Genomic DNA, 25,152 nt, shown 5'->3' with positions numbered 1-25,152 from the left:
GCTGCACGGACATCAGAGGACACATGCTGTGTCTGTGAGTAGCACTTGGGACAGAGGAAAACTCTGTACTGCAATGGGGGGTGGGGGGGCTTTGTGGGAGGACAGCCTTGGAGAGGAGCTCTGTCCTGGAATCTGGGTGGGAGGAGAGCTTTGAACCCACCACACTCTGCGCACCCACCACACTCTTCACCAACCTCAGTCCTGCACTCTGCACCCACCACACTCTGCACCCACCCAACTCTTGCAATCTGCACCCACCTCACTCTGCACCCACCTCAGTCCTGCACTCTGCACCCACCCCACTCTTGCAATCTGCACCCACCGCACTCTGCACCCACCTCAGTCCTGCACTCTGCACCCACCCTACTCTTGCACTCTGCACCCATCCCTCACTCTTGCACTCCGCACCCACCCCTCACTCTTGCACTCCGCACCCACCCCTCACTCTTGCACTCCGCACAGCAGTAATGATGTTCTGTAACCTCTAGCAACTAATCTGTGAGCTGTAATGATGTGTTGTAATCTCTGGCAGCCAATCACAATCACTGCCTGATCTGCTGCCGTAAACTAATTTTGAGTCTAGCTGGGGGGGGGGGGCAATTAAAATCTTTGCCCAGGGTCCAATCAATATTAAAGACGGCCCTGCTGTCAGGTTATATTACTGGAGTGCCCAGAACCTTTTGGTGAAACAGCACTTGCACTGGAAGGTTTGCTGCAGGATTGTTGTCTTTCAGCACAGATACATTTGATGATAATAAAATAAGTGCAGATTTTGATGTTAATATAGCATTAGGGAGTAGGCTAAAGTGTTACTAAACCGAGGAACTTGCATTCACTATATGTGGTCTCCCATAGTACACAGAACATGAAAATGCAATCATTTTAGTAAATATAAAAACTACTAAATATCTTTTCTCATCAGCAGTATATAGCAGCCTTGTGACTTTTATCAGTGCCTGGTTAAAGCTTGTAGGGGGAATTTTCATACTGCACTGGCAGTCCTATCAGGATGCAGGACCCCTGACCCTCTGTCTGGACAGTGCCGACTGGCCCTGTGCCGATTACATGCACTCTCCCAGAAAAAAAAAAAAAAAAAACTCTCTAGCAGTACATACCAAACTGAGCATGTACAGCACGACTCCAGTAACTCTGTCTTATCCAGACATGGTTTGGGGGCAATGCAAGAAGGGGAGGATCTGTGCATACAGGATCAAACAGCCTCATTACACAATAGATCCACAGGGAGTATAAAAAGCATGCTTTACTGCATCTACAGACTGATTTTTACTGTTGTGGGTTTAGTAACACTTTAAGGTATGATTAGTCAAAGGCGTTCATTTTAAGAGATCACGGAGGAAGAACAGGGTCAAGTGTTATGGTCAGGTAAGATGATGGGAACCGCCTGTAGGTCCGGGCATGAGTGTACACTTTTTTTTGCCACACTTCATTTTTGGCAACATAAGCACCACACCTAGAACTACTGAGTAAGAATTTTCCAGGGGCCAATATACAACATACAGCCATGCTAACCCCTTGATTGCTAGGCCCGGTCTGGATACTGGACCTTGACTTCTGAAAAATAAAACAGGTTTGAAAAATAACACAGGTATTTGTACTGTACGTATCAAAAGGTGTCTGCACATCAGCCCTATTATTAGCTTAACTTATTGAGAGACCTAAAATCTTCACTTCAAGTAAAGATTTGACCAAACACAAACAAATGCAGATGCCAGCCTTCCATTCTGATCCTCCAAGCTCCAAAAGGCTGTCGCAACAATTTATACATAATGTAGCTGCTGATGCACAGTCTACCAATAGCGATACGGTAGCAAGAATCCTTAGGTTTATCCATTCTTCTTTAGATGGATTGCGTTTTAAATGCGCTTTGTATGGTTTAGTGCAAAGGTTGTATAATACCGGATTGCATCACATTCTTAAGTCTTCTCTTTTTCCTTCCGTAGGGAACAGTTTTACGGGAATGAACTGCAGTCTAGGAATACCTAAACGATCTGCATAAAACAGAAACCACTCTAAAGTGCACTCTGTGCTATGATATTGATACAAGCCCAGTATACCAAATGTCTTTGTATTAACTATGTGCTATACAGTATAGTGTATATATGCCAAATCCGAAATTAGATTTTAGGATCTGTTATTCTGCTTGGACCAAGAGCTGTGATTCTACTATGTATCTGACTGATTCATATTGGAAAAGTTCATTTTTCTATTCCTCCGAGAGTTGCTCAGCTGCTGGCAGAAACATGACAACTATATATGGTAACTAGCTTTACTGACTTCCAAGCAGCACATATTTCGAATATCGGCGCTATAAAAGAACACATTTTTGCCAACAAACACTGTATATTGTCAGGATAAAATAAATGGTGAACATGATATTGGATAACCTAATTTTGCCAGAGAAATATGGATTTATTTAAATAGTTTGTGGGCAAAAAAAGGATTTTTCTTCCATTACAGAGAACGCTAAAAGCATTTATTTCCAGCTCTGCCAAGTTCTTAAGGCTCCATGCACACTGAAGCTCATAAACGGGCGTTTTTATGAGTTTGAGCGTTTTTTTTTTTTAACCGCGCATAAACTCCCCTCTATGTTATCCTATGTGACCATGCACACATGGACATTTTTGGATGTTTATCAGCAGTGTAGTTTATGGGCCATTTTCTGAACGCCATAAAATCACGTTCAGGAGTCGTTTTTCTGACCACAAAAAACGCCAAATGCTCATAAACTCTGATAAACGCTCCAAAACGTGGTTCACCAGTGTTTTTAACGTTTCTGATCCATTGAAAAAAAAATAAAAAAAAATTAGGCTAAAAAATGCTAACGCGGAAAAACGGTAAAAAAACGCTCATAAACGCTATTGCAAAAACGTTAGAAACGTTTAAAGAATCATTGCAAAGCTACTGGCGTTTTTATAACATTATTTTAACGTCCAGTGTGCATGGAGCCTTATGTTCTGTGTCCCAATGGCTGAAATTTCCCCATTTCCTATTTGATAGGTGTCCCATACAAAAGTAAGGTGAATCCAACTCACCAAGGACAAAGATGGCAATAAAAGCAAAAGTCAGACTAAACAGGAAGTTGGAGGAAATCTCTTAAAAGAGACAAAGAAAGCAACCCAGCAAAGAAAGTAAAGCGGAACTGTAAAGTCAAGAATAGTCACCTATGCGCCAATGGCTCGATGCCAATGAGGTTCCACACCACCTCTTCTCCCCAGATTTTTCTGGCTGCCAGTCTTTGGTCATCTTGATTGGCTGGTGATGTCACCCCTGCACATGCATGGGAATTATTCATCCCAGCATGCTGGCACTCCACTGGCATGCACAGCTCCGTGTACATTTTACAGGGGACTGCAAACTGGTAGGTAATTGTATTTTTTTGCAGAAGAGACATTACATGTTGTAGGTCATAACAAAACAACAACTTAATTTTACAGACCAAGCTGTACAGCAAAAGTAGCAGCTAGAAGATTGAGACAAACCATTTACACTGACAGGGGTCTTTACAATGGTCAGCTTTTATTAGGTTTGTAAAACCTTTATCCCAAATAGGGTTCTATAACAACTTCTTAAAAAGCAGGAGTTCATCTTTATTTCATTTATCAAGTCCATCCAAATCTGCTAACTCATCTAAAGCCTAGTACACACTATGAGTTTTTTTGTTGTTCAACCCTGCGGGCTGAATTAAAGAAAACTGAAGAGCTTGAGAGGAGATCCCGTACTAATAATCTGATTTTAGTACAGTGATCTCCTGCACTGAGCTATTGTGTTCTGGCAGTGGGATCACCCATCCTCCAAAACACACCGGTCAGCGTTCTTAGCCATTGGCTGAGAGCGCTAATCGGATGCTGAACGGCAGACCTTTTTCGGCTATACAACTTCGACAGAAGCCAGACGTTTCGGCCTGCTTCAGTCAGACTGCTGTAAACATGGACCGGTGGTCATACCCAATATTCAGCCCAAGTACACATGGGCCTTAACACTACTCTCCTCTCTTGACAATGCTGCTGTCCAAAGGTTTCTCTGCTGCTCTTCAAGGGTGGAGCGTAACCTAAGGCAGGAAGTGTGCTTCTAGCCAGATCACTACGTGGAAAATAAAATATAATAAAAGAAAAGAAAAGAAAAAAGGAAAAAAGAAAAAAACCGAATGTGGCTACCACATTTTAAGGATAACTAAAGGCAAAAAAATATATATTTTTTATTTAGAGTAGAGAGGGATTAGAACACCTAATGCCCTGTACACACGGTCGGACATTCAGATGGAAAGGGTCTGATCGGATTATGTTGTCGGAAAATCCAATCGTGTGTGGGCTCTATCTGACTTTTTCTGTTGGAAATTGAGATGGGCAAAATCCAATCTTTTTCCGATCGTTTGTAGAGAATTCTGACGGACAAAGTGCCAGGCATGCTCAGAATGAATTACAAGAGGAAAGCTATCGGCTACTGGCCTCTACATGGTCCCGTTGTACGCAATGAACTTCACCTTGTTCTGAATGACTGGATTTTCCAACAACTTTGTTCGGCCGTGTGTATGCAACACAAGTTTTGGCCAAAATTTGTCAGAAAAAAATCAGATGGATTTTGTGGTCAGAATGTCCGACCGGGTGTACGGGTCAATACTGCAATATAATAAAATGTTTGCCTTTGGTCTTAATACCCCTTTAAATCTCTTCTTATTGGGCCACATTGACTTTCATTGTGTAATTTCCTTTGTATGGAAGGTCAATTACAATATTGACACCAAGCACCCTCTTTGCATTATGTTTTTATTCTAGAGCTTCCCATATATTAGTCCTGTCTATTTAAACTATATAGTAAATATAATATAGCAAAATAATATGGTTATCGATAGACTGATTTAAAAAGATTGATAAAATAATGTCAACCTTATATTGTATATTAGATATATGTATATTTATTTTTTAATTACTTTGACATAGCTAAACCTTTTATTGCACTTATACAGACCATGCATCCTGAAAATGCCTAAGCATTAAACTGTTCTTCCAGTTGTGTAACAAAATATTTCTTTTATCAACTACAGATGCCTACAGCCCATGTCCTTCACATCCTTGGCTCCTGTGTGCTTCTAAGGTTTCACTCTGCTTCTTTTCATTCCTTTTTTATGATGACTGCTAAATCAGTATTTATACCACTGATGTGTCCAAAGAGTACCTGTCACTTCCCTGTGTATACTTCTCATGTTATGCAATTAATGGTGTTAAAAGTAAAATGTGATAAAATAAAGGGGTGAAACTACATATCATGGGGACCCACAACAAATTGTGACGGGGCTCCCCATTGACCTCCTTTTGTGATACCTGACAATGTTAACAGTGCCAACACTGTCATCAATCTCAGTTTAAAGTATACTTAAATCAACAAAAGGTAGAAAAAGAACTGAGCATATCCAACATACTACAAGTGCAATGATTATAAATTGATGTAGTAGCAATATATATATTTTTTTACTACAATATATTTTAAATATACTATTTTAAATAGTATATAATCTATTATATAATATAGTATAAAATATTATAGTATTATATAGTACATTATATAGTATATAAAATGATATTATATAGTATATAATATTTTAAATATACTACAATATTTTTTTTACAACATACTACAAGTACTACAAGTGCAATGATTATAAATTGATGTACTATAGTAGCAATTTTTTTTGATACAATATATTTTAAATATACCATTTTAAATAGTATATAATATATTATATAATAATATATTATGTAGTATTATATTATATAAAATTATATTATATATAGTATATAATATTTAAAATATACATAAATATATATATGTTTTTTACTACATACTACAGGTACTACAAGTACTACAAGTGCAATGATTATAAATTGATGTAGTAGTAATATATTTTTTTCTGTGTAAAGCACTTATTTACAGTCTTGTATAGCTTGATCCTCCCTGTTTTACAAAAGCACAAATATTACATTTAAACAAGTCTGCTATTTACTTTATACAGTATATTATACTTCAAAGAGATTTTAAAATGATGCTAAATTGGTACACTAACGATTGTAGTGTATTTTTATGACAACATACTGTGCAAGTATTATGGGAGGTACGTGGTTTGAGAGACCTTTTTTAAACATTCAACTCTATAACAAATTCATTCACCTAAGGAGCAAAACGGGAGGCAATACTCAGCTGGGAAAGAGCTAATCTTTAAGGACAAAAGACACCTCCTCCCTAACATATAAACCAAATAAAAAAAATAAAAAAATCTTCATTCACCGCTTGACCCAATAAGAAGTCACACCTGTCTATCCTATAGACATTTCCAATTTGTTATGGTTCTACCTGTACTATGTGCCATCTAAGCTTCAGCCATCAATACACTGGAGATCCTTTTAAACAGGTAACTTCCATCCCACCAACTGTTCTATCTTTATCTAATATCACTAGGAATCCAACTTTTCATATGTAGGAAGTAGAACTATAGGAAAAACTTTATTTTTCATTTTGGATACAGTAAGGGAGGGTGTTATTCTGCCATTTGTCCCCTGGCGGGGATTTCCCTTCACTTCCTGTCCCAAAGCCAAAACAGGAAGTGAGAGGAAATCCCTGGAAATTAAGGGAATTCCTTGGGGATCCTCAGGTCACCAGAACTAGTGTCCCTAATGGAAGATTTTCCCTCTATTACTTTTCTAGGGACAAGCCAAAGGTTGAGATTTTCTTTACATTCACTTTCAGGCCTCATGCACACTGGATATTAAAACGTTATAAAAACGGCAGTAGCTTTGTAGTGAGTTTTTCAGCATTTAACATTTTTGCAATAGCGTTTTTTTGTGTTTATTAGTGTTTTTTATCATTTTTCCACGTTAGCTTTCTTTAGTGCGCATGAGCCTCAGGCCTCATGCACACTGGACATTTTTACAGCAGCTGTTTTTGGCTTCAGATGTTTTTTTTCTACAGTCAATAAACTCCCCATCAGGTTATCCTATGTGTCCATGCACACATAGGCTGTTATCAGCATGTTTTGGCTGGGGTGGTTTTTGGCTTTAAAAAAAAACCCAAAACTAGTGGGTTCCGAGAGGAGTTTTTCAGCTGTTTTCAGCTGTAAAAACGCTCTAACATCAAAAACGCTGATAAACGCTCAAAAACGCATCTCGCCAGCATTTTTGGACGTTTTTGATCCATTGAAAATAAATAAATACATAAAAAAACAACAAAAACAAAAAACGCTTATGGCCCATACATACAGTCGGACATTCCAACCAGGAAATCCGTTGTATTTTTTCAGACGGATTTTGGCCGAAAATTGTGTTACATACACATGGTTGCACAAAGTTGTTTCACAATCCGATCATTCTGAACGAGGCGACGTCAAACATGTACGTCGGGACTATGAACAGGTCAATAGCCAATAGCTTTCGACTCTTAGTTTATTCTGAGCATGCGTGGCACGGAATTGTCTACACACAATCGGAACTTATGCGATTTGTGCGTCGGAAAATCCGATGGAAAAAGTCAGATGGAGCCCACACATGGTCGGATTTTCCGACAACACGATCTGATCGCACATTTTCCATCGGAAAATCCGACCGTGTGTATGGGGCATAAGCCGGAAAAACATTGAAAAACGTTGACTGCAAAGCTACTGGTGTTTTTATAATGTTATTTTAACATCCAGTATGCATGAGGCCTCAATGATAATGGTAAACAGGACAAATAGAGAGGGTGAATCTCCTTAAAGTGGTTGTAAACTTCAATCACTGACTTCTACTTAGAGGTAAGCCTGTAATATCTCCTAAACGTGCACGGTTTAGGAGATATTTACTATATATGCATATATGCAGCCGATTACATCATCAGTGCATGCGCTCTGAAGGAACCGCAACCCTTTTACGGCACCTCCCCCATGCATGCACAGGAGTGGCATCATTGCGGCTCTTGGCAGTCACACAGTCGGAGTCCGCGAACCCAGAAGGAAGATGGGTGAAGGTGGTAGCGGCCTCCATTGATGACAATGCATTGCTGGAATGTTTCGCATAATGTGCTAGTATACAATGCTTTACTTTGCAAGCCAGTAAAAAACAAAGGCGCCCTAGGTGTGTGCAGCCTATTGCATTAGGGTGTGCATCCCAAAGCTCAAAGACACATGCGTGTGTATGTATGTATGTATGTATGTATGTATGTATGTATGTATGTATGTATGTATGTATATATATATATATATATATATATATATATATATATATATATATATATATATATATATATATATATATATATATATATATATATATATATATATAGCAGTAGGGCAATGGGCAGTTTCGGTAGAGCAGTGGACAGTGTCAGTAGGACAGAGGCTGGTGTCAGCAGAGCAGTGGACGGCGTCAGAAGAGCAGAGATTGGTGTCAGTAGTTTATTTTTTATATTTTTTTTATTACTACTTTTTTACAATTTTATTAAAATTTTTTTTTTTTTTCAGGTGTTCCATTTGGGGGCTTTGGTGAAATATCAGGGATCTGAAAAGACCCCTGATGTCTCACTTTGAGACAGAGAAAGGAACTGAGGACAGAGATTCCCCAATCCCTTTCTCTGCAGCCAAGCAACAGGGGAATCTGCCCAGCACAGGGTGATTAGGGTGTGCCCAGGCACACCTGGCACAACCTGTGCGCATGCCTATGGAAGGCACCCATCGGTTTAAAAACGGGTACACAGGCAGCAATAAAAAGTGAAAAGTGTTCTAATCCCTCTGCACTCTTTCCGAAACGAAGAAAATAGTTTTGCCTTTAGTTATACATTAAATGAGGATATGATTTTGATCCAACCTAGTGTAGTCACAAGTGTTGCTTTTGATGTATGGGCCATTCACAACAGAGCAGCTTACACTCTAAATTCCTACCACAGTGACACACACTACTATTATGGCATCAGATGGCGTGTTAGTGACTAAAGCTACCAGTAAATAACACAGTATAGCATCAGTCAGTAACATATCATTATATGACTCTTTGATGGAAGCTGCATGACCAAAGGGTCATTATGACATGATGCAAAGTGTAGTATTAACTGATCTTGCCCTTAAGAATAACCTGTCATCATAACAACATACAGATGTAAGTAGTGACTGAAGCTTTCACCAAGAAGGACCTGTTATTATGGCAATATGCAGGTGTCGCAGTGACTGAAGTTGCCAGTTATACATTGTGCAATTGTATTGGTAACTGCCAATAAACAGGACCAGTCATTATGGTATCAAACAGGTGTCAATGAAAGCTGAACTAAACTGTATCTAAGCACCACGAACTGAAAATGCAGCCTCACCCATCCATCCATGTTCCTTTTCAGCATTTTTGAGCCATCTTGAGTAAGGACAGATAAATCATGTATTGTTTTCTTCCCGAGCTCCACCTGCCCTTAGCTCTGGCATGCAGGCAGGAGGGTGTGCTTAGCTGAGAAAGTCCCTCCTCCTCTCCTAATGACTCCTGGAATGTATGACATCAATCGACTATAGAGTCACACATGTGGGTGTATACACAGTGGTAAATGACAGCCCACTCCCTTCCCTCCTACTCCATGCTATTAACTAGCTAAACACAATGGGGGTGGGATATTACATGTAGATTGGTGGAGGCATCACCTCCCTCTAATGCTAAAACACAGGAGGGAGGGGCATGACACATGTTATTGCCAAAAAATAATAAAGATTTGATTTCAAATATTCAGTATATTTGTATGATGATTTAAAACAGTTTATTGATACTAATTATTTATTTTTACTCTCCCAAGGGCTGTTTTTTTTATTTTGAACATATGACCAGTAGCAGAGGACTAGAAGCTCCTCCTGCTTATGTTTCCCTGCAGACAGGCTGGGAAAGATCTGAGTCTTTTGACAGCTTTATATTGATAAGGAAAAAGGTACTTAGATTTTTTTTTGTTAAAATAATTACAATGCCCTCATTCATATATAGAAATAAAAGGAGCAACGTAAATGAAACAGCGTGTGTGTAGTATCACTTTATCTGTCTTTTCAGGAATAGTGGATATTAGAAATTCCCTTTTATGTAACAAAGTGATGTTAACGCTGTTGTGCAGCGCACTGCAGAAGACTGCTATCAAGAATATTTTATGTACTTGTAATATCTGAACATAAAAAAAAAAAAATGTAAAGTGGTCCTGTCTTTTCAGAAAATTGTTTAAAGCAAGGCCAGCCTGTAAAAGGAGACAGGACATACTTACCTTTCCTTCTGCCTCTGCCATGCTCATGCTGAGAAATCTGCTGCAGAAAATGGTACTGAAACCGACACTTGCAGTAGTGTCGATCTCCCAAGTTCCCCCGCAGCGCTCACTAGTTCTTCCCGATGATATTTATGCCACTTTTGTATTCTGTAATAAGTGAAGGTCGTAACTAAATTACGTCATCACGTTACGAACGATCGGATTGTCCGTCAACTTTGTCCGACCGTGTGTATGCAACACCAGTTTCGGACAAAATCCGTCAGACAAAATCCGATGGATTTTGTTGTCGGAATGTCCGACCGTGTGTACAAGGGCTTAGGGTGGACTTATCCTTTAAGTTTATTTATTTTTTAGCTAAAAAAAAAAAAAAAAATCCCTACAACTTTAGTCACATTACTTATCTGTAATAAAGTATGGCTCACATTGCATAGGCAGCAGGATCCTGGAGAAAACTTCACTGCAGGGATGCCTGTCCTCTTCCTGTCTTTGAACTTTTATCACCTCAATGGTCATCTTCAGGCAGAACAAAAGTATAGATGGTCTAATGGGGACCCCCCCACCTACCATCTTCTCCACTAAGAAAAGTTCTATCACTGACAACATTGCTTGTAACACCATGTTTGATTGAAGGAGATAATGTTGTGACTGACCAGGCTCTTCCCCATTCCCAGATGCTGTTACAGGTAGTGTAGTCAATGATAGAATGTTTCTCAATGGAGGAGGAGGAAGGAGGCGGAGTGTCTGTGTTGACTCACCTTTAGTGCAGCTGAGTCCGGAGAACCAAAGCCATTACGTTCAGCAGCAGGAAGAGGACAGGGCAGCCCTACATTGAAGATTGCTACAGAATCCACAATGCCTGCACGTGGGACATATTTCATAACAGGCAAGTGATTTGACTAAAGCTGTAGTAATTTTTTTCCACTAAATCTCACTTTTTATGAAATCTTCACTATTTTAAACAGTATTTTTTTTTATTTGCTTGGAGTTCTGCTTACATTCTATAGAATAGTGCTATGATTTTATGCATGATATAGCATAGTCTAAGCTATTGTTCATATAAAAGCTAACATAGAATAATTAGGAACCAGCTCAGCTTTAAAATCAATAACTAAAAGCTGAAAAAGTGCTTCACGGACTGACAGCAAGACGCACCAATTGATTTTAGGTTGCTGAATTACGGTAAAGAAGCTCCACAATCAACAGACATGTCAGACAATATTACAAGCTTCTCTATGTGTCTGTACAGTGTGTTTAGTCAGTAAGGAGTCTCCCTAAGATATGTCTGTACATGTTCTCTGTGATTTTCCCAGAAATCAAACCGTATCAGCTTCCATGTTTTCTGCACACTCAGATGAGCACAGAGATATGTGTAATACATTTAAGGACTTTGAGAAGAAATTGGTTCGGTTGCTCTAAAAAAAAAAAAGAAGAACACTATCCTACGCAAACCACTGGTATGTGTACAAAATATCATTTGTGGGCTTTAGAGGTATAATATAGGCACAATTATAACTTACACATGGGTTCTGGATTCTACCATCAGGATTGAACACACTTTGGAACAAATGGTATCTTTATTTGACATGGACAATAATATCATGGGCTGGTGGACCTAAGTGGAGTTAAAACCCCATTCAAAGTTCCATCAGAAAATGACCTACAGTAGGTGGAACATGCTAGGCCAGCCTTTCTCAACCTTTTCAACACAGAGGAACCCTTGGAATAGTTCTCCGGTCTCGGGGAACCCCTGCTAAAAATTAGAAATCTACAACTCATGATACAGTAGTGTGATGGTCAGTGGGAAGAATGGTCCTTACACTTGTGGTCATTGGGAAGAATTGCCTCCTTACAGATAGCTAAAAAGATCAATGGTGTCAGTGGGAACTTATCTGAGAGGCAGAAATTGCCCAATGCTGAAGGAACCACTAACAACCTTTGGAGGAACCGTTGAGAATCACTGTGCTAGGCATTATATAGCTACCTAGCTCAGACCTGCGAACACAGTGCCTGGGGAAGGGAAGTCCTACAGTGCCAACTTCCTTTACGAATCAAAGATTGTGTGTGTCTGAATACTAAGAACCACATGGGAAGTGGATGCTGGAAGATGTGAAAAGGTGTGTCACAAAAAAAAAAAACATGTCCATAAGGAATGCAAAGCTTTTACCATGCCCCAAAATCAATGAGGCACTGTGACACACTTTGCATTGATTGGACACTTTCTTTAGTCCATGGAAATCTGTCCCTAGCATGAAAGGGCTAGTGTTTGTTTGCCCGTCCCCCCCCCCCCCCCCCAAATCAAGGGTTTCCAGTCCTCCCCTGGTGGGACATGTGGTCATTATTAATAATTCACACATCTGATGATCAGATACTACAAAGACTTTGGTGGTCATACACAACTGGGCAACGTGTGGGAAACACAAAGTTAGACAAATACATGGCAGCTCTTGTGTCATTTTGCTCTCATTTCTTCATTGTCATTTCTAAAAATGACTAGAGGTCTCATTCACACTGGCACTCCAGTGTATAGATTTTGTGAACGCTGGAAGTCATCTGTGAAGTACAAACAGATGTTATGAATCCCAGATCACCTTTTCCTGCATTTGGATGTTCTTGCTCTAAAGACGGTTTATTAGCATTTAGTGTTTCTAATCAGACCCTGTATGTACAAAATTCTATTTTCTCAAAACATTCTCTATATTACCAAAAGTATTGTGACGCCTGCCTTTACACGCACATGAACTTTAATGTCATACCAGTCAGTCCGTAAGGTTGAATATTGAGGTGGCCCACCCTTTGCAGCTATAAAAGCTTCAACTCCTTTGGGAAGGCTGCCCACAAGGTTTAGGAGTGTGTCTATGGGAATGTTTGACCATTCTTCCAGAAGAACATTTATGAGGTCAGGCACTGATGTTGGACGAAAAGGCTTGGCTCGCAGTCTCCACTCTAATTCATCCCAAAGGTGTTCTATCGAGTTTATGTGCAGGCCAGTCAAGTTCCTCCACCCCAAACTCGCTCATCCATGTCTTTATGGACCTTGCTTTCTGCACTGGTCCAGATCATTTGGTGGAGGGTGGATCATGGTGTGGGGTCGTTTTTCAGGGGCTGAGCTTGGCCCCTTAGTTCTAGTGAAGAAAACTCTTAAGGCGTCAGTATACCAAGATATTTTGGATGATTTAATGCTCCCAACTTTGTGGGAACAGTTTGGGGAGGGCCCCTTCCTGTTCCAACATGACTGCGCACCAGTGTTTGCTCCATCCCAAAGAGTTTGGGGTGGAGCAACTTGACTGTCCTGACCTTAACCTGATAAAACATCTTTGGGATTAATTAGATGGGACACTGCGAGCCAGGCCTTCTCATCCACATCAGTGCCTGACCTCACTAATGTGCTTCTGGAAGAATGGTCAAACATTCCCATAGACACACTCCCAAACCTTGTTGACAGACTTCCAGGAAGAGTTGAAGCTGTTATAGCTGCAAATGGCGGGTTAACTCAATATTGAACCCTACGACTAAGACTGGGATGCCATTAAAGTTCATGTGCGTGTAAAGGCAGACATCCCAGTACTTTTGGTAATATAGTGTAGCTAAACTGACTGCACTTAAACACATGTAAGGCCTCATGCACACGAGACGCAGATGAAACCTCTGTCAAAAAAAAGCTGAAACGCGCGTTTAGAAACGCGCGTTTTGCCGCGTTTGCATGTCGCGTTTAGACGCGTTTAGACGCGTTTAGACGCGTTTGCGTTTAGACGCGTTTATAAAGATAACATCATGTAGACCCTCCCCAAGCTCTCAAAGCATTTTTTTTAACTATTTCTGCTATTTTGATCAGAGTGAGCAGCAGCAGCATAGAGAGCAGTTGTACACTTGCATTTGCCGTGTCACTTGCCACGGCACCTGCCACAAGTTGTGGATTGTCCACTTGCCACGTCACTTGCCACAAGTTGGGGATTGTCCACTTGCCACATCACCTGCCACGTCACCTGCCACAAATTGTGGATTGTCCACTTGCCACGTCACTTGCCACATCACCTGCCACGAGATGTGGATTGTCCACTTTCCACGTCATCTGCCATGCCACCTGCCACAAGCTGTGGATTGTCCACTTGCCACGTCACCAGCCACATCACCTGCCACAAGTTGTGGATTGTCTACTTGCCGCGTCACTTGCCACATCACCTGCCACGTCACTTGCCACATCACCTGCCACAAGTTGTGGATTGTTCACTTGCCACGTCACCTGCCACGTCACCTGCCACAAGTTGTGGATTGTCCACTTGCCACGTCACTTGCCACGTCACCTGCCACGTCACTTGCCACGTCACCTGCCACAAGTTTTGGATTGTCCACTTGCCATGTCACTTGCCACGTCAGCTGCCACGTCACTTGCCACGAGATGTGGATTGTCCACTTTCCACGTCATCTGCCATGCCACCTGCCACAAGCTGTGGATTGTCCACTTGACACGTCACCAGCCACATCACCTGCCACAAGTTGTGGATTGTCCACTTGCCACGTGACTTGCCACATCACCTGCCACGTCACTTGCCACATCACCTGCCACAAGTTGTGGATTGTCTACTTGCCGCGTCACTTGCCACTTCACCTGTCACGTCACTTGCCACGTCACCTGCCACAAGTTGTGGATTGTTCACTTGCCACGTCACCTGCCACATCACCTGCCACAAGTTGTGGATTGTCCACTTGCCACGTCACTTGCCACAAGCTGTGGATTGTCCACTTGCCACATCACTTGCCACGTCACCTGCCACGTCACTTGCCACGTCACCTGCCACAAGTTTTGGATTGTCCACTTGCCACGTCAGCTGCCACGTCACTTGCCACATCACCTGCCACGTCACCTGCCACAAGTTGTGGATTGTCCACTTGCCACATCACCTGCCACGTCACTTGCCACAAGATGTGGATTGTCCACTTGTCACATCACCTGCCACATCACTTGCCACATAACCTGCCACAAGTTGTGGATTGTCCACTTGCCACGTCACTTGCCACAAGATGTGGATTGTCCACTTTCCACGTCACCTGCCATGCCATCTGCCACAAGTTGTGGATTGTCCACTTACCACGTCACCAGCCACATCACCTGCCACAAGTTGTGGATTGTCCACTTGCCACACCACTTTCCACGTCACCTGCCACGTCACCTGACACAAGATGTGGATTGTCCACTTGCCACGTCACCAGCCACATCACCTGCCACAAGTTGTGGATCGTCCACTTGCCACGTCCCTTGCCACGTCCCCTGCCACGTCACCTGCCACAAGTGGATTGTCCACTTGCCACGTCACTTGCCACGTCACCTGCCACAAGTTATGGATTGTCCACTTGCCACGTCACATGCCAGTCACCTGCCACAAGTTGTTGATTTTCCACTTGCCACGTCACCTGCCAAGTCACTTGCCGCGTCACCTGCCAGGTCACTTGCCACGTCACCTGCCACAAGTTGTCTATTGTCCACTTTCCACGTCACTTGCCACTTCACCTGCCACGTCACTTGCCACAAGTTGTGGATTGTCCACTTGCCACATCACTTGCCACCTGCCATGTCACTTGCCACAAGTTGTGGATTGTCCACTTGCCACGTCACTTGCCACAAGTTGTGGATTGTCCACTTGCAATTGCAATTGTTTAAAATATTTTTCTAATGGTTTTTCATCATTTGCAATCATTTTTGAGATTTTTAATGTAAAAAAAAAGGTCACCTTTAAAAACGCATATAAACGCAAACGCGGCTAAACGCGGTTGCCGCGTTCAGCCGCGTTTAGCCGCGTTTAGCCCCGTTTTGCGTCTGAAACGCAGAAATTTTTGTCTCTGAACGCATTTTTTTGCTTCTGGAAAAACGTGATTAAACGCAACTGCATATAAACGCAAAAAAACGAGACTGTGTGCATGGACACATAGGATAACATTGAATGAGTTCAGGTGCAGTTGAAAAAACTGTCCAACTGCATCTGAACGCGCGTTTAACTGCGTCTCGTGTGCATGAGGCCTAAATGCTTGAGGCTCTTTCACGAGGGACGGATCCGTGTTTATAAATATCCTCTAAATGCATATAAACACAGGGCTGACACTGTCTCTCAACCAAAAAATAAAAACTCCAGCATTCATTCACGGTGCTCCAGGAGATAGATGCACAATGCTTATTCAGGTGCAGTCCTCCACAGATCGAGAAATCTCTAATCAACTGCAAAAAACACACACAAGAGGGTGCAACTCCTCGTGCATTACCCCCACATAATTTATGAAATTCCAAGTAACAAATGGATACTCACAAACATAAAAAAAAATCAATGGACTGAACGGACAGTCCGTGTGAAAGAGGCCTAAGACATGCAGTGTGGGATAAAATACATATTTGTTAAACATAGACTCATCTTCTACTAAACACAGATAATTTGTTAAATGTTACACGTTACTCCAGGCGAGATACGGCTCTATCACATCTTAGGTGCTGGCTCAGCACCAAAGCAATCAATTGTGCCAGCAACAGGAATGCCACACACAGGGATGCAAAATAATATTCTTCATTTATTTATATAGCCAGCAGGAACAGACTTTATTCTGACATGTTTTGCACTAGGCACAGCGGTTTGAGAAAGTGCTGTACCTAGCACAAAACATGTCAGAATAGAACTCGCTCTTGCTGGCTATATTAATAAAGGAAAAATATTATTTTGCATCTTGCGCAGCGCCATTCCTGTTGCTGGCACAACAGATATTTTGTTATTAGATATGAATAAAATAATTTATATATAAACTCACCTTTAAAAGCTGCCCAGTGCAGTGCATTGTCTCCCTCTAAGTCACATAAATGTAATTTGGCACCTTTTCCAATGAGGTAGCAGCAGAGCGCAGTTTGTCCATATTGTGCGGCTGTGATTAAAGGTGTGCAACCTTTCTGGTCTTCCACGTCTAGTGAAACTCCTGCCTTCACAAGCAGGTCCACCACAGCGATGCACCCATTTACTGCAGCCCAGTGTATAGGGTGCTGACCGGACTCAGATTGGCTTGGCAGGTCCACTGGTCCCTTACTGTCCACAAATAGTCCAATCAGCTCGACAGATCCAGCCAGAGCAGCCCAATGAACTGGTGTGTGTCCCTTTTCATCATAATTTCCAACAATTGAAAGACCTTCTTCTTCAATGATCTGCTGGCATTTCTTAACATCACTGCAATACAAAGAAGGTGAAGAAGAGGCCATGGATTCAGGTTACATATATCAGTGAAAAGAAACTACAAAAAAAATACAAAGAGTAACTCCATCCAACTGATATTTTGTTTGTGACTTCACTAGGGACATTTTCCTCACTTTGTTTCCCTGTGATGCACATACAAGGCCTTGAGCAGCAATTAAAGCCTCATGCTAGTCTCATGTGAAAAGTGCAGAGGTTACTCACCATACGAAAATTCTCTTATGACAGAATTCAACAGAAGTGACGTAATGTGTTGAATAGTTTTGGGTGTATTTTTTTGTTTCTAAACATGTGTAGACTTGCTCTTGCGATTTTTTTTGGCGGAAAACCGTACTGGTTAAACGAACATCGGACGTTCAGTTTGCGAAAGTTTTATAGTCTGCACGTCCAGCTTTTGTCGCACGAAAAACTGGAATCGGCTGTCGAAAGCACCATACTAACGATCCAAAAATTGGCAGATGGTTTATCGGACTAAAGTTTACTTCCGAATTTCGTATTGTGTGTATGGGCCTTTAGACATTGTCAAAAGTTCTAATCTCACGCTACTCCGGGAAGGGGGGGGGGGGTGAGTATTCAATTTGCAACAATTTTCTGGTGGTATTGGCTCTTTAAAGTCCTGTGTCTAATTCATAAAAGCATTCGCAGTTGTTTTGGTAACTATTTTTATTGGTGCAACAGATTCAGGTAGTTATTATTTGTACCACTTTGACAATGAGTCCATCCGCTACCACAAATGTAAAAAGAACTTCTGTCAGTTACCAGATAACTAAAAAGTTGGAGTATGGAGGGTGGTCAGAGGTGTTTGTTTACTTACTTTTTATTTTGTGGTACATTTGCTTTATTGGTTGCTAGGACGCAGGCTGTCAGCATCATAACAACCAATGAACAATGTAGGGGTAGCCTGATTCTGAGTGACAGACAGAAGGTGGATTGGAATGAACAGTGGCTATGGAATACACCCGTTGCATTTCACTGTCAACCACAGCAGGTGGACCCGATGAGAAACAAGTGTAATGCCGCGTACACACGGTCGAAATTTCAGCCAACCAAAGACCGATGAGAGCTTTTCGTTGGAGAATGTGACCGTGTGTATGCTCCATCGGAATTTTGCTGGCAGAGTTTCCGCCAGCATAAGATTGAAAGCAGGTTCTTAATTTGTTTGACGGATCGGGAAAAAAAAATAAAATAAAATAAAATTAAAAAAAAAAATCGGAAATTCTGATTGTGTGAATGCAATTCCGGCAAGCAAAAACTCACGCATGCTCAGATTCAACAATGGGATGGAAGATATTGGCTACTGAGTATTGAACTTCCTTTTTCTAGTCCCGTCGTACGTGTTGTAAGCCACCGCGTTCTTGACGGTCAGAATTTGGTGTGTATGCAAGACAGCTTGAGCGAAATCCCGTCGGAATCCCGTCGGAATTCCCACGGGAAAACCATCAGAGCTTTTTCCGACCAAAATTCCGTTCTTGTGTACGTGGCATAAGAGTTCTCCATTAGGCCGACCGCACAACAAAGCTCCTTGGCCACAGTACCTGTCTGTCTGTGAGACATGCGCAGTGGCCAGCAGGGAGCCCAGAGTTACTGACAGTCTGGTCTCAGTCCTCGCTTCCTGCGACAAATTTATATACATTTTCCTGACAGATACATGAATCTGTTGAAAGCACCGACATTTGTCATGTAGCGGTGTGACGGAACTCTAAAAAATGTCTGCAATACTTTTTATGAATTACAGGGATTGTGTTTTTGTCTTTGTGCCAGTTTAGAAATTTTGCATCACTTCCTGTGCTGAAAGGAAGTGAGCGTAAATCCCTCCAATAGGGACACAGGTGCCAATAAGAATCAAACAGAGGCTCTAAAACTTCCCGCTGTATTCAAAACAAAATAATCCTTTTTTGGCTGGAGTTGGGGTGTAATGGCATCTTTACTATACAGTGGGGTTGATTTACTAAAACAGGAGACTGTAAAATTTTCTGGAGCTTTGCATAGAAACCAATCAGCTTTGAGTTTTTATTATCAAAGCTTAAACCACTTCAGCTCCGAAAGGTTTACCCCCCTTCATGACTAGGCCATGTTTTGTAAAACGGCACTGTGTTACTTTAAGGGTCGGTTCACACTAGGACGACTTGTAGCCTGACAAGTAGCGTCCCGTTCTGTACAATGGAACCATTCTAAATCGGAGCAACACAAGTCGCTCCGACTTAGAAAAAGGTTCCTGTACGATTTTGGGGGCGACTTGAGGCGACTTGCATTGACTTCTATAAAGAAGTTGTTTTGCAAGTCAATGCAGTGGTCGCGTCCAAGTCGCCTGAGGCAGTCGCGCCGACCCAACTGACAATTGCGCGGTTGTGCAACGCTGTACCCAAATAAAATGAAGGTTCTTTTTTTACCCACAAATAGAGCTTTCTTTTGGTGGTATTTGATCACCTCTGTGGCTTAATATTTTTTGTGCTATAAACAAAAAAGACCAACAGTTTTGAAAAAAAAAAAATATATATATATATTTTTTTTACTTTCTGGTAAAAAAAACTATCCAATAAAAAAAAATGTAAAAAAAATCTAATTTCTTCATGTATTCTGCTACATATTTTTGGTGAAAAATCCCAATAAGCGTATATTGATTGGTTTGCGCAAAATAATATCATCTACAAACTTTGGAATATATTTATGGAATTTTTATTTCTTACTAGTAATGGCAGTGATCAGCGATTTATAGCGGGACTGCGACATTGCGGTGAACCAATCGGACACTAAAGGAAGTTATTTACGAAAGGCAAATCCACTTTGCACTACAAGTGCAAAGTGCACTTCAAATTGCACTGCAAGTTCACTTGGGGGTGCAGTCGCTGTAGATCTGAGGGGAAGCTATGAAATTAGAGGAAGCTCTGCTGATTTTATCATCCAATCACGTGCAAGCTAAAAATCTGTTTTTTATTTTCCTTGTATGTCCCCATCGGATCTACAGCGACTGCACTTCCAAGTGCACTTTCAGTGCAAGTTCAAGTGCAAGTTCAAGTGCACTTTCAGTGCAAGTTCAAGTGCACTTTGCACTTGTAGTGCAAAGTGGGTTTGTCTCTTGTAAATAACCCCAAGTGACACTTTTTGGAAACCAGTGAGACTACTACAGTGATTATTGCTAAAAATATGCACTGTCACTGTACTAATGACACTAGTTAGGAAGGGGTTAACATCAGGGTTGATCGAAGGGTTAACTGCGTGCCTAACCTATGCTTTACTACTGTGTGGAAGGTGCTTGTACTGTGGGAAGACAGAGATCTGTGTTCCTGCTTTGCAGAAACACAGGATTAATACCTTTCCTACTGACAGAAGGCCGTTTACTTAGGCAGACCGCCATTCTACTTGTGTCCCGTAACGATTGCCGGACCTGCTGATTGTCTTCCGCTGTGTCCAATCACAGCGGTTTGCGGGTTGCCGGCGGCGTGCATGCATGCCCCAGACCAGGAAGTGCAGGATCACGTGGTAGGTACATGACCCTGCGCAGGAGAACTGCCTTGCCGCCGTATGTATACAGTATACGGTCAGCATGTGGTTAAAGTATAACTTTTATTTTTGGATGTGGATTAGAACACCTGTCAGTGTTTACTGCTGTCGGTGCCCCCCGTTAAGGAGCTTCACCCTCTCAAATTTGTCCTGGTATGTGATCCTGCGCAGAGGGCCACCCTGTGGCTGTGGGGTGGTCAGCAAGTGGTTAAAGCAATGCACAATTTTGTATTAGCATGTCGTTCGTTGTGGATGGCACCTCAATACACCCACACCGTGGCACAGCTAGGGCGTCTAGTCTGTTCAAGGATGAAGGTCTTCTTTGGCAAGGACGCACAGCGGATGGCCAGGGCCAAAACTGATTCCAGCCATCATTTCCCTAATGCGGTTTAGAAACACGTGATGGGAAACCAGGAATAAAATAACTTCTGTTTCTTTCATTTCCCAAAATAAAACATCTCCTCCTTCTGCTGGATATCTTTGGCTCTAAAAACTGCAAGAAATCCAGCAGTCCTGTCTTCCCAGCCACATGCAGACATCTGCTGTGCACTTGTTTGTTTCTTATTCTACAGATGAATGGGGACCTACTAAAAACTTGACAGAGGTCCTAGGCCTTCCACATTTCATAGAGGACTAAAAAAGTTAAAGTACATCTAAGGCAGGGGTTCCCTACCCCTGACCTAAGGGCTCATGTACCCGGCAGCTCACTAACCACTTCAGCCCTGGAAGGATTTACCCCCTTGATGACCAGGCCATTTTTTGTGATATGGCACAGGGTCACTGGATCAGGGGCACTGACTGGTGACAGTATGTAAAAAAAAAAAAAAAAAAAAGTGAATATATTTTTTTTTCCAATGTTTTTACATTTTATATTACTTTTTCATAGAATGCATGAAGGTAAAAAAAAAAAAACCTTCATTGTTTACAAACACTTTAATCCATAGAAGTGTTTGTAAACTCTCACATATATTCAGTGAAGTGACTGGGCTATGGGTAATACACAGAGATTAAACAAATTCTATGTTGGTTGTGTCTATCTGCAGCCTTCTCTTCTCTACAGCCATTCAAAGTGCTGATTTTGTAAGCTTGTCTGAGAGTCCAAAAAAAGGGGGCCAGAGAAAATAAAATATGGGCCGGTTCACACAGCCGGCGATGCGAGGCGACACGACTCGCCTCGCCTCGCTCCCGCAAGTCGCCCCCGTTCTGTACAATGGAACCGTTCTGAGAGGAGCGACTCGAGTCGCTCCGACTCAGAAAAAAGGTTCCTGTACTACTTTCGGGCGACCTCGGGGCGACTTGCATTGACTTCTATACAGAAGTCATTTGCAAGTCGCCGCCGAGGCCGCTGCAGGTCGCGGCGAGGCAAGTCGGAGTCGCCTCGCCTCGCCTGCAGTGTGAACCGGCCCTAAAGGGTTTGCAGAGCTCAGTGAGGAGAGCTCTGAGAGCTGATTGGAGGGAAGGGACACACAGACACACCCCCCATCCACACAACACACAGGAACAGAGCTGAGGCCCTCACTCTGCTAGAGATCTCTCTCGTGTCACCTTTTTTTCTCTTGGTGTCAGGAAAACTTGTCAGAATTGACTTATGCTGATAGCAGAGGAACAAATCAGTAGACAGAAATGACACTCAGTGCTCTGGACTAACACAAGTACACACTATACTATAAGGGGATATGCTTTTTTTTTCACATTTCAAGTTTACAACCACTTTAGGAAAAAACCTTCTGCCTTTACCGGTGCCTGCTGGCAAATATGTTAATGTTTTTTACACACTTCTATTTTTATTATTTAAAATTTAAGAGAGTGTTATTATTAACGAATTATTGATGTTATTATTAATAGTATTATTATTCAAGGTTAGTAGTAGTAGTTATAGCGGGGGTAGGGCTTATATTGCAGCCATCACCAACAATCACGCTAGGTCTTATTTTCGGAGGAAACGGGGTAGTTGCAGTAGTAGTAATAGTAGCGGTAGTAGTAGTAGTAGTAATAGTTGCAGTATTAGTAGCAGTAGTAGTAATAGTAGCGGTAGTAGTGGTAATAGTAGCAGTATTAGTAGTAGTAAGAAGAATAGCAGTAGGAGCATTAGTAGTAGTAATAGTAACAGTAGTAGTATTAATTATAGTAGCAGTAAAAGTCGTAATAATAGTGGCAGTAGTATTAGTAATAGTAATACTGGTAATAGTACTATTAGTAGTATTTATAGTATCAGTAGTAATAAGAATAGTAGCAGTATTAATAGTAGTAGTATTAGTTATAGTAGCAGTAAAAGTAGTAATAGTAGTGGCAGTGGTATTAGTAGCAGTAATAGTAGCGGTAGTAGTGGTAATAGTAGCAATTGTAGTATTTAAAGTATCAGTAGTAGTAAGAATAGTAGCAGTAGGAGTATTAGTAGTAGTAGTATTAATAGTAGCAGTAGGAGTATTAGTAGTGGCAGTAGTAATAGTAGCAGTAGTAGTATTAGTAATAGTAGCAGTAAAAGTAGTAATAGTAGTGGCTCTAGTATTAGTAGTAGTAATGATAGCAGTTATAGTTCTAGTAGCAGTATTAGTAACAGTAGCAGCAGGTAACAGTAGTAGTATACACAGAGTCTGCAGTTAGTAACCACCAGTTAAAAGAAAGGTGACTGTACTCAGCAGGGTGTCCCAACCACATTTACTGCTCAGTATAGAATAGACACATAAGATACTTACCATTCCTTGGCAGCCTGGAATATATGTGCTGAGCTGCTGTCCATATGGACGGTGTGCTCCTGAGGTCCCAGCTGGTTGGTGTAGGGGAAGCTCTGTGTGTTGGGGGTGCCAGGTGTGTGGGTTGTTCTGTGTGGATCATGTACAGTGTAGATCCTGGGCTCAGTAGATCCTCTGCTGCATGTGTGTGTGTGTGTGTGTGTATATATTCTGTGCTCTGTGAATACTATGCAATATGAATCATGTTGTGCAGTGTGGATCCTCAGCTCTGTGTACTGTAGTCCCTGTTCCTGTGGATAGTGTGCTGGGGATCCTGTGCAATGCTCAGTGGATTCTGTACAGGGTGGCTACTAGTGTAGATCCTGTGCACTGTGGATCGTTTACTCTCTGCAGATCCTGTGCACAGTGTGGATCGTATACGCTATGTAGATCCTGAGCACAGTGTGGATCGTGTACTCTATGTTGTAGGTCCTGTGCTAAGTGTCTATCCTGTACTCTGTGTAGATCCTGTGCAGTACGGATCGTATACTCTATGTAGATCCTGTGCACAGTGCGGATCGTGTACTGTATGTTGTAAATCCTGTGCAGTGCGGATCGTATACTCTATGTAGATCCTGTGCACAGTGCGGATCGTGTACTGTATGTTGTAAATCCTGTGCAGTGCGGATCGTATACTCTATGTAGATCCTGTGCACAGTGTGGATCGTGTAACTGTGTTGTAAATCCTGTGCAGTGCACAGTGTGGATCTTGCCCTGCTCTCAGTAGCTGATCGTACACAGGACTCTTGGTAGCTCCCTTGTCGGGCTCCGATCGCTGGGCTCGGTGTAGTATGTATCGGATCCTGGCTCCCAGTGACCGGACTCCTCCCGGTAGGTGATCACATAGCAACACTAACAAGTCACTTGTTAGACAATAGGGGACGCGGAGTGCAGCGCTGACCCTATAATTACAGAGAGTTGTCTATACTACACCCCGCACTGCACACACCTCTATGGACTGTGTATGTGACACTCATGGCTTCTCCTTCTGTCATCCTCATCCAATAGCTTCCTGGACACTTCTAGACATGTTTATACCCAACATGACCTCCCTTTGGCTTTCCTCCACCTGCAGCCTGCCAGAATAGTAAATGGCTGTACTCCTGAAATCCTCCATGCCCCTTTGCCCATACATGCCATACTATTCCCTGAGGCTGCATTCACACTTTCATGTAGCAGGAACAATAGGACCCACTTGCGATTTTGGTTGAGCGATTTGCACACGATTGTGCACAGCCCGTTCACTTAAATATAAGCGTATGTCACCAGAAAAGAAGCTCCTGCTCCTTTTTTTTGTGTGACAAGCTTCACATGATTTTTAAAGGTGCAGCACGATCTTGTCGTGTGACAATAGCAGAAGAATGGCCTTTGGGGTGCCAATTTAGACTCCTCTCACACTGTGGCAGTTTTCAGGCATTTTAGCACTAAAAATAGCGCCTGTAAAG

The 25,152-nt window shown here is 41.9% G+C and overlaps 1 protein-coding gene across 1 annotated transcript in view; it reads right to left on the bottom strand.

Moving 5' to 3' along the window:
* LOC143974978 (uncharacterized) overlaps nucleotides 1-24,009 on the bottom strand; it is a 67,832-nt gene extending 43,823 nt beyond the window's left edge. Inside the window, exons 1-2 of the mRNA XM_077476879.1 lie at nucleotides 23,672-24,009; nucleotides 17,044-17,450 (exon numbers count right to left, since the gene is read on the bottom strand). Coding sequence (XP_077333005.1) covers nucleotides 17,044-17,450; nucleotides 23,672-23,715 — 451 coding nt within the window. The 5' untranslated portion in view covers nucleotides 23,716-24,009. The remainder of the gene's footprint in view (nucleotides 1-17,043; nucleotides 17,451-23,671) is intronic.
* Nucleotides 24,010-25,152: the final 1,143 nt, after the last annotated feature.

Source organism: Lithobates pipiens, unplaced genomic scaffold (genome assembly GCF_037356315.1).
Source record: "Lithobates pipiens isolate NorthernLeopardFrog02 unplaced genomic scaffold, aLitPip1_a1.2 Scaffold_13, whole genome shotgun sequence".
Lineage (NCBI taxonomy): Eukaryota > Metazoa > Chordata > Amphibia > Anura > Ranidae > Lithobates > Lithobates pipiens.
This window is presented reverse-complemented; position numbering and strand designations above follow the sequence as displayed.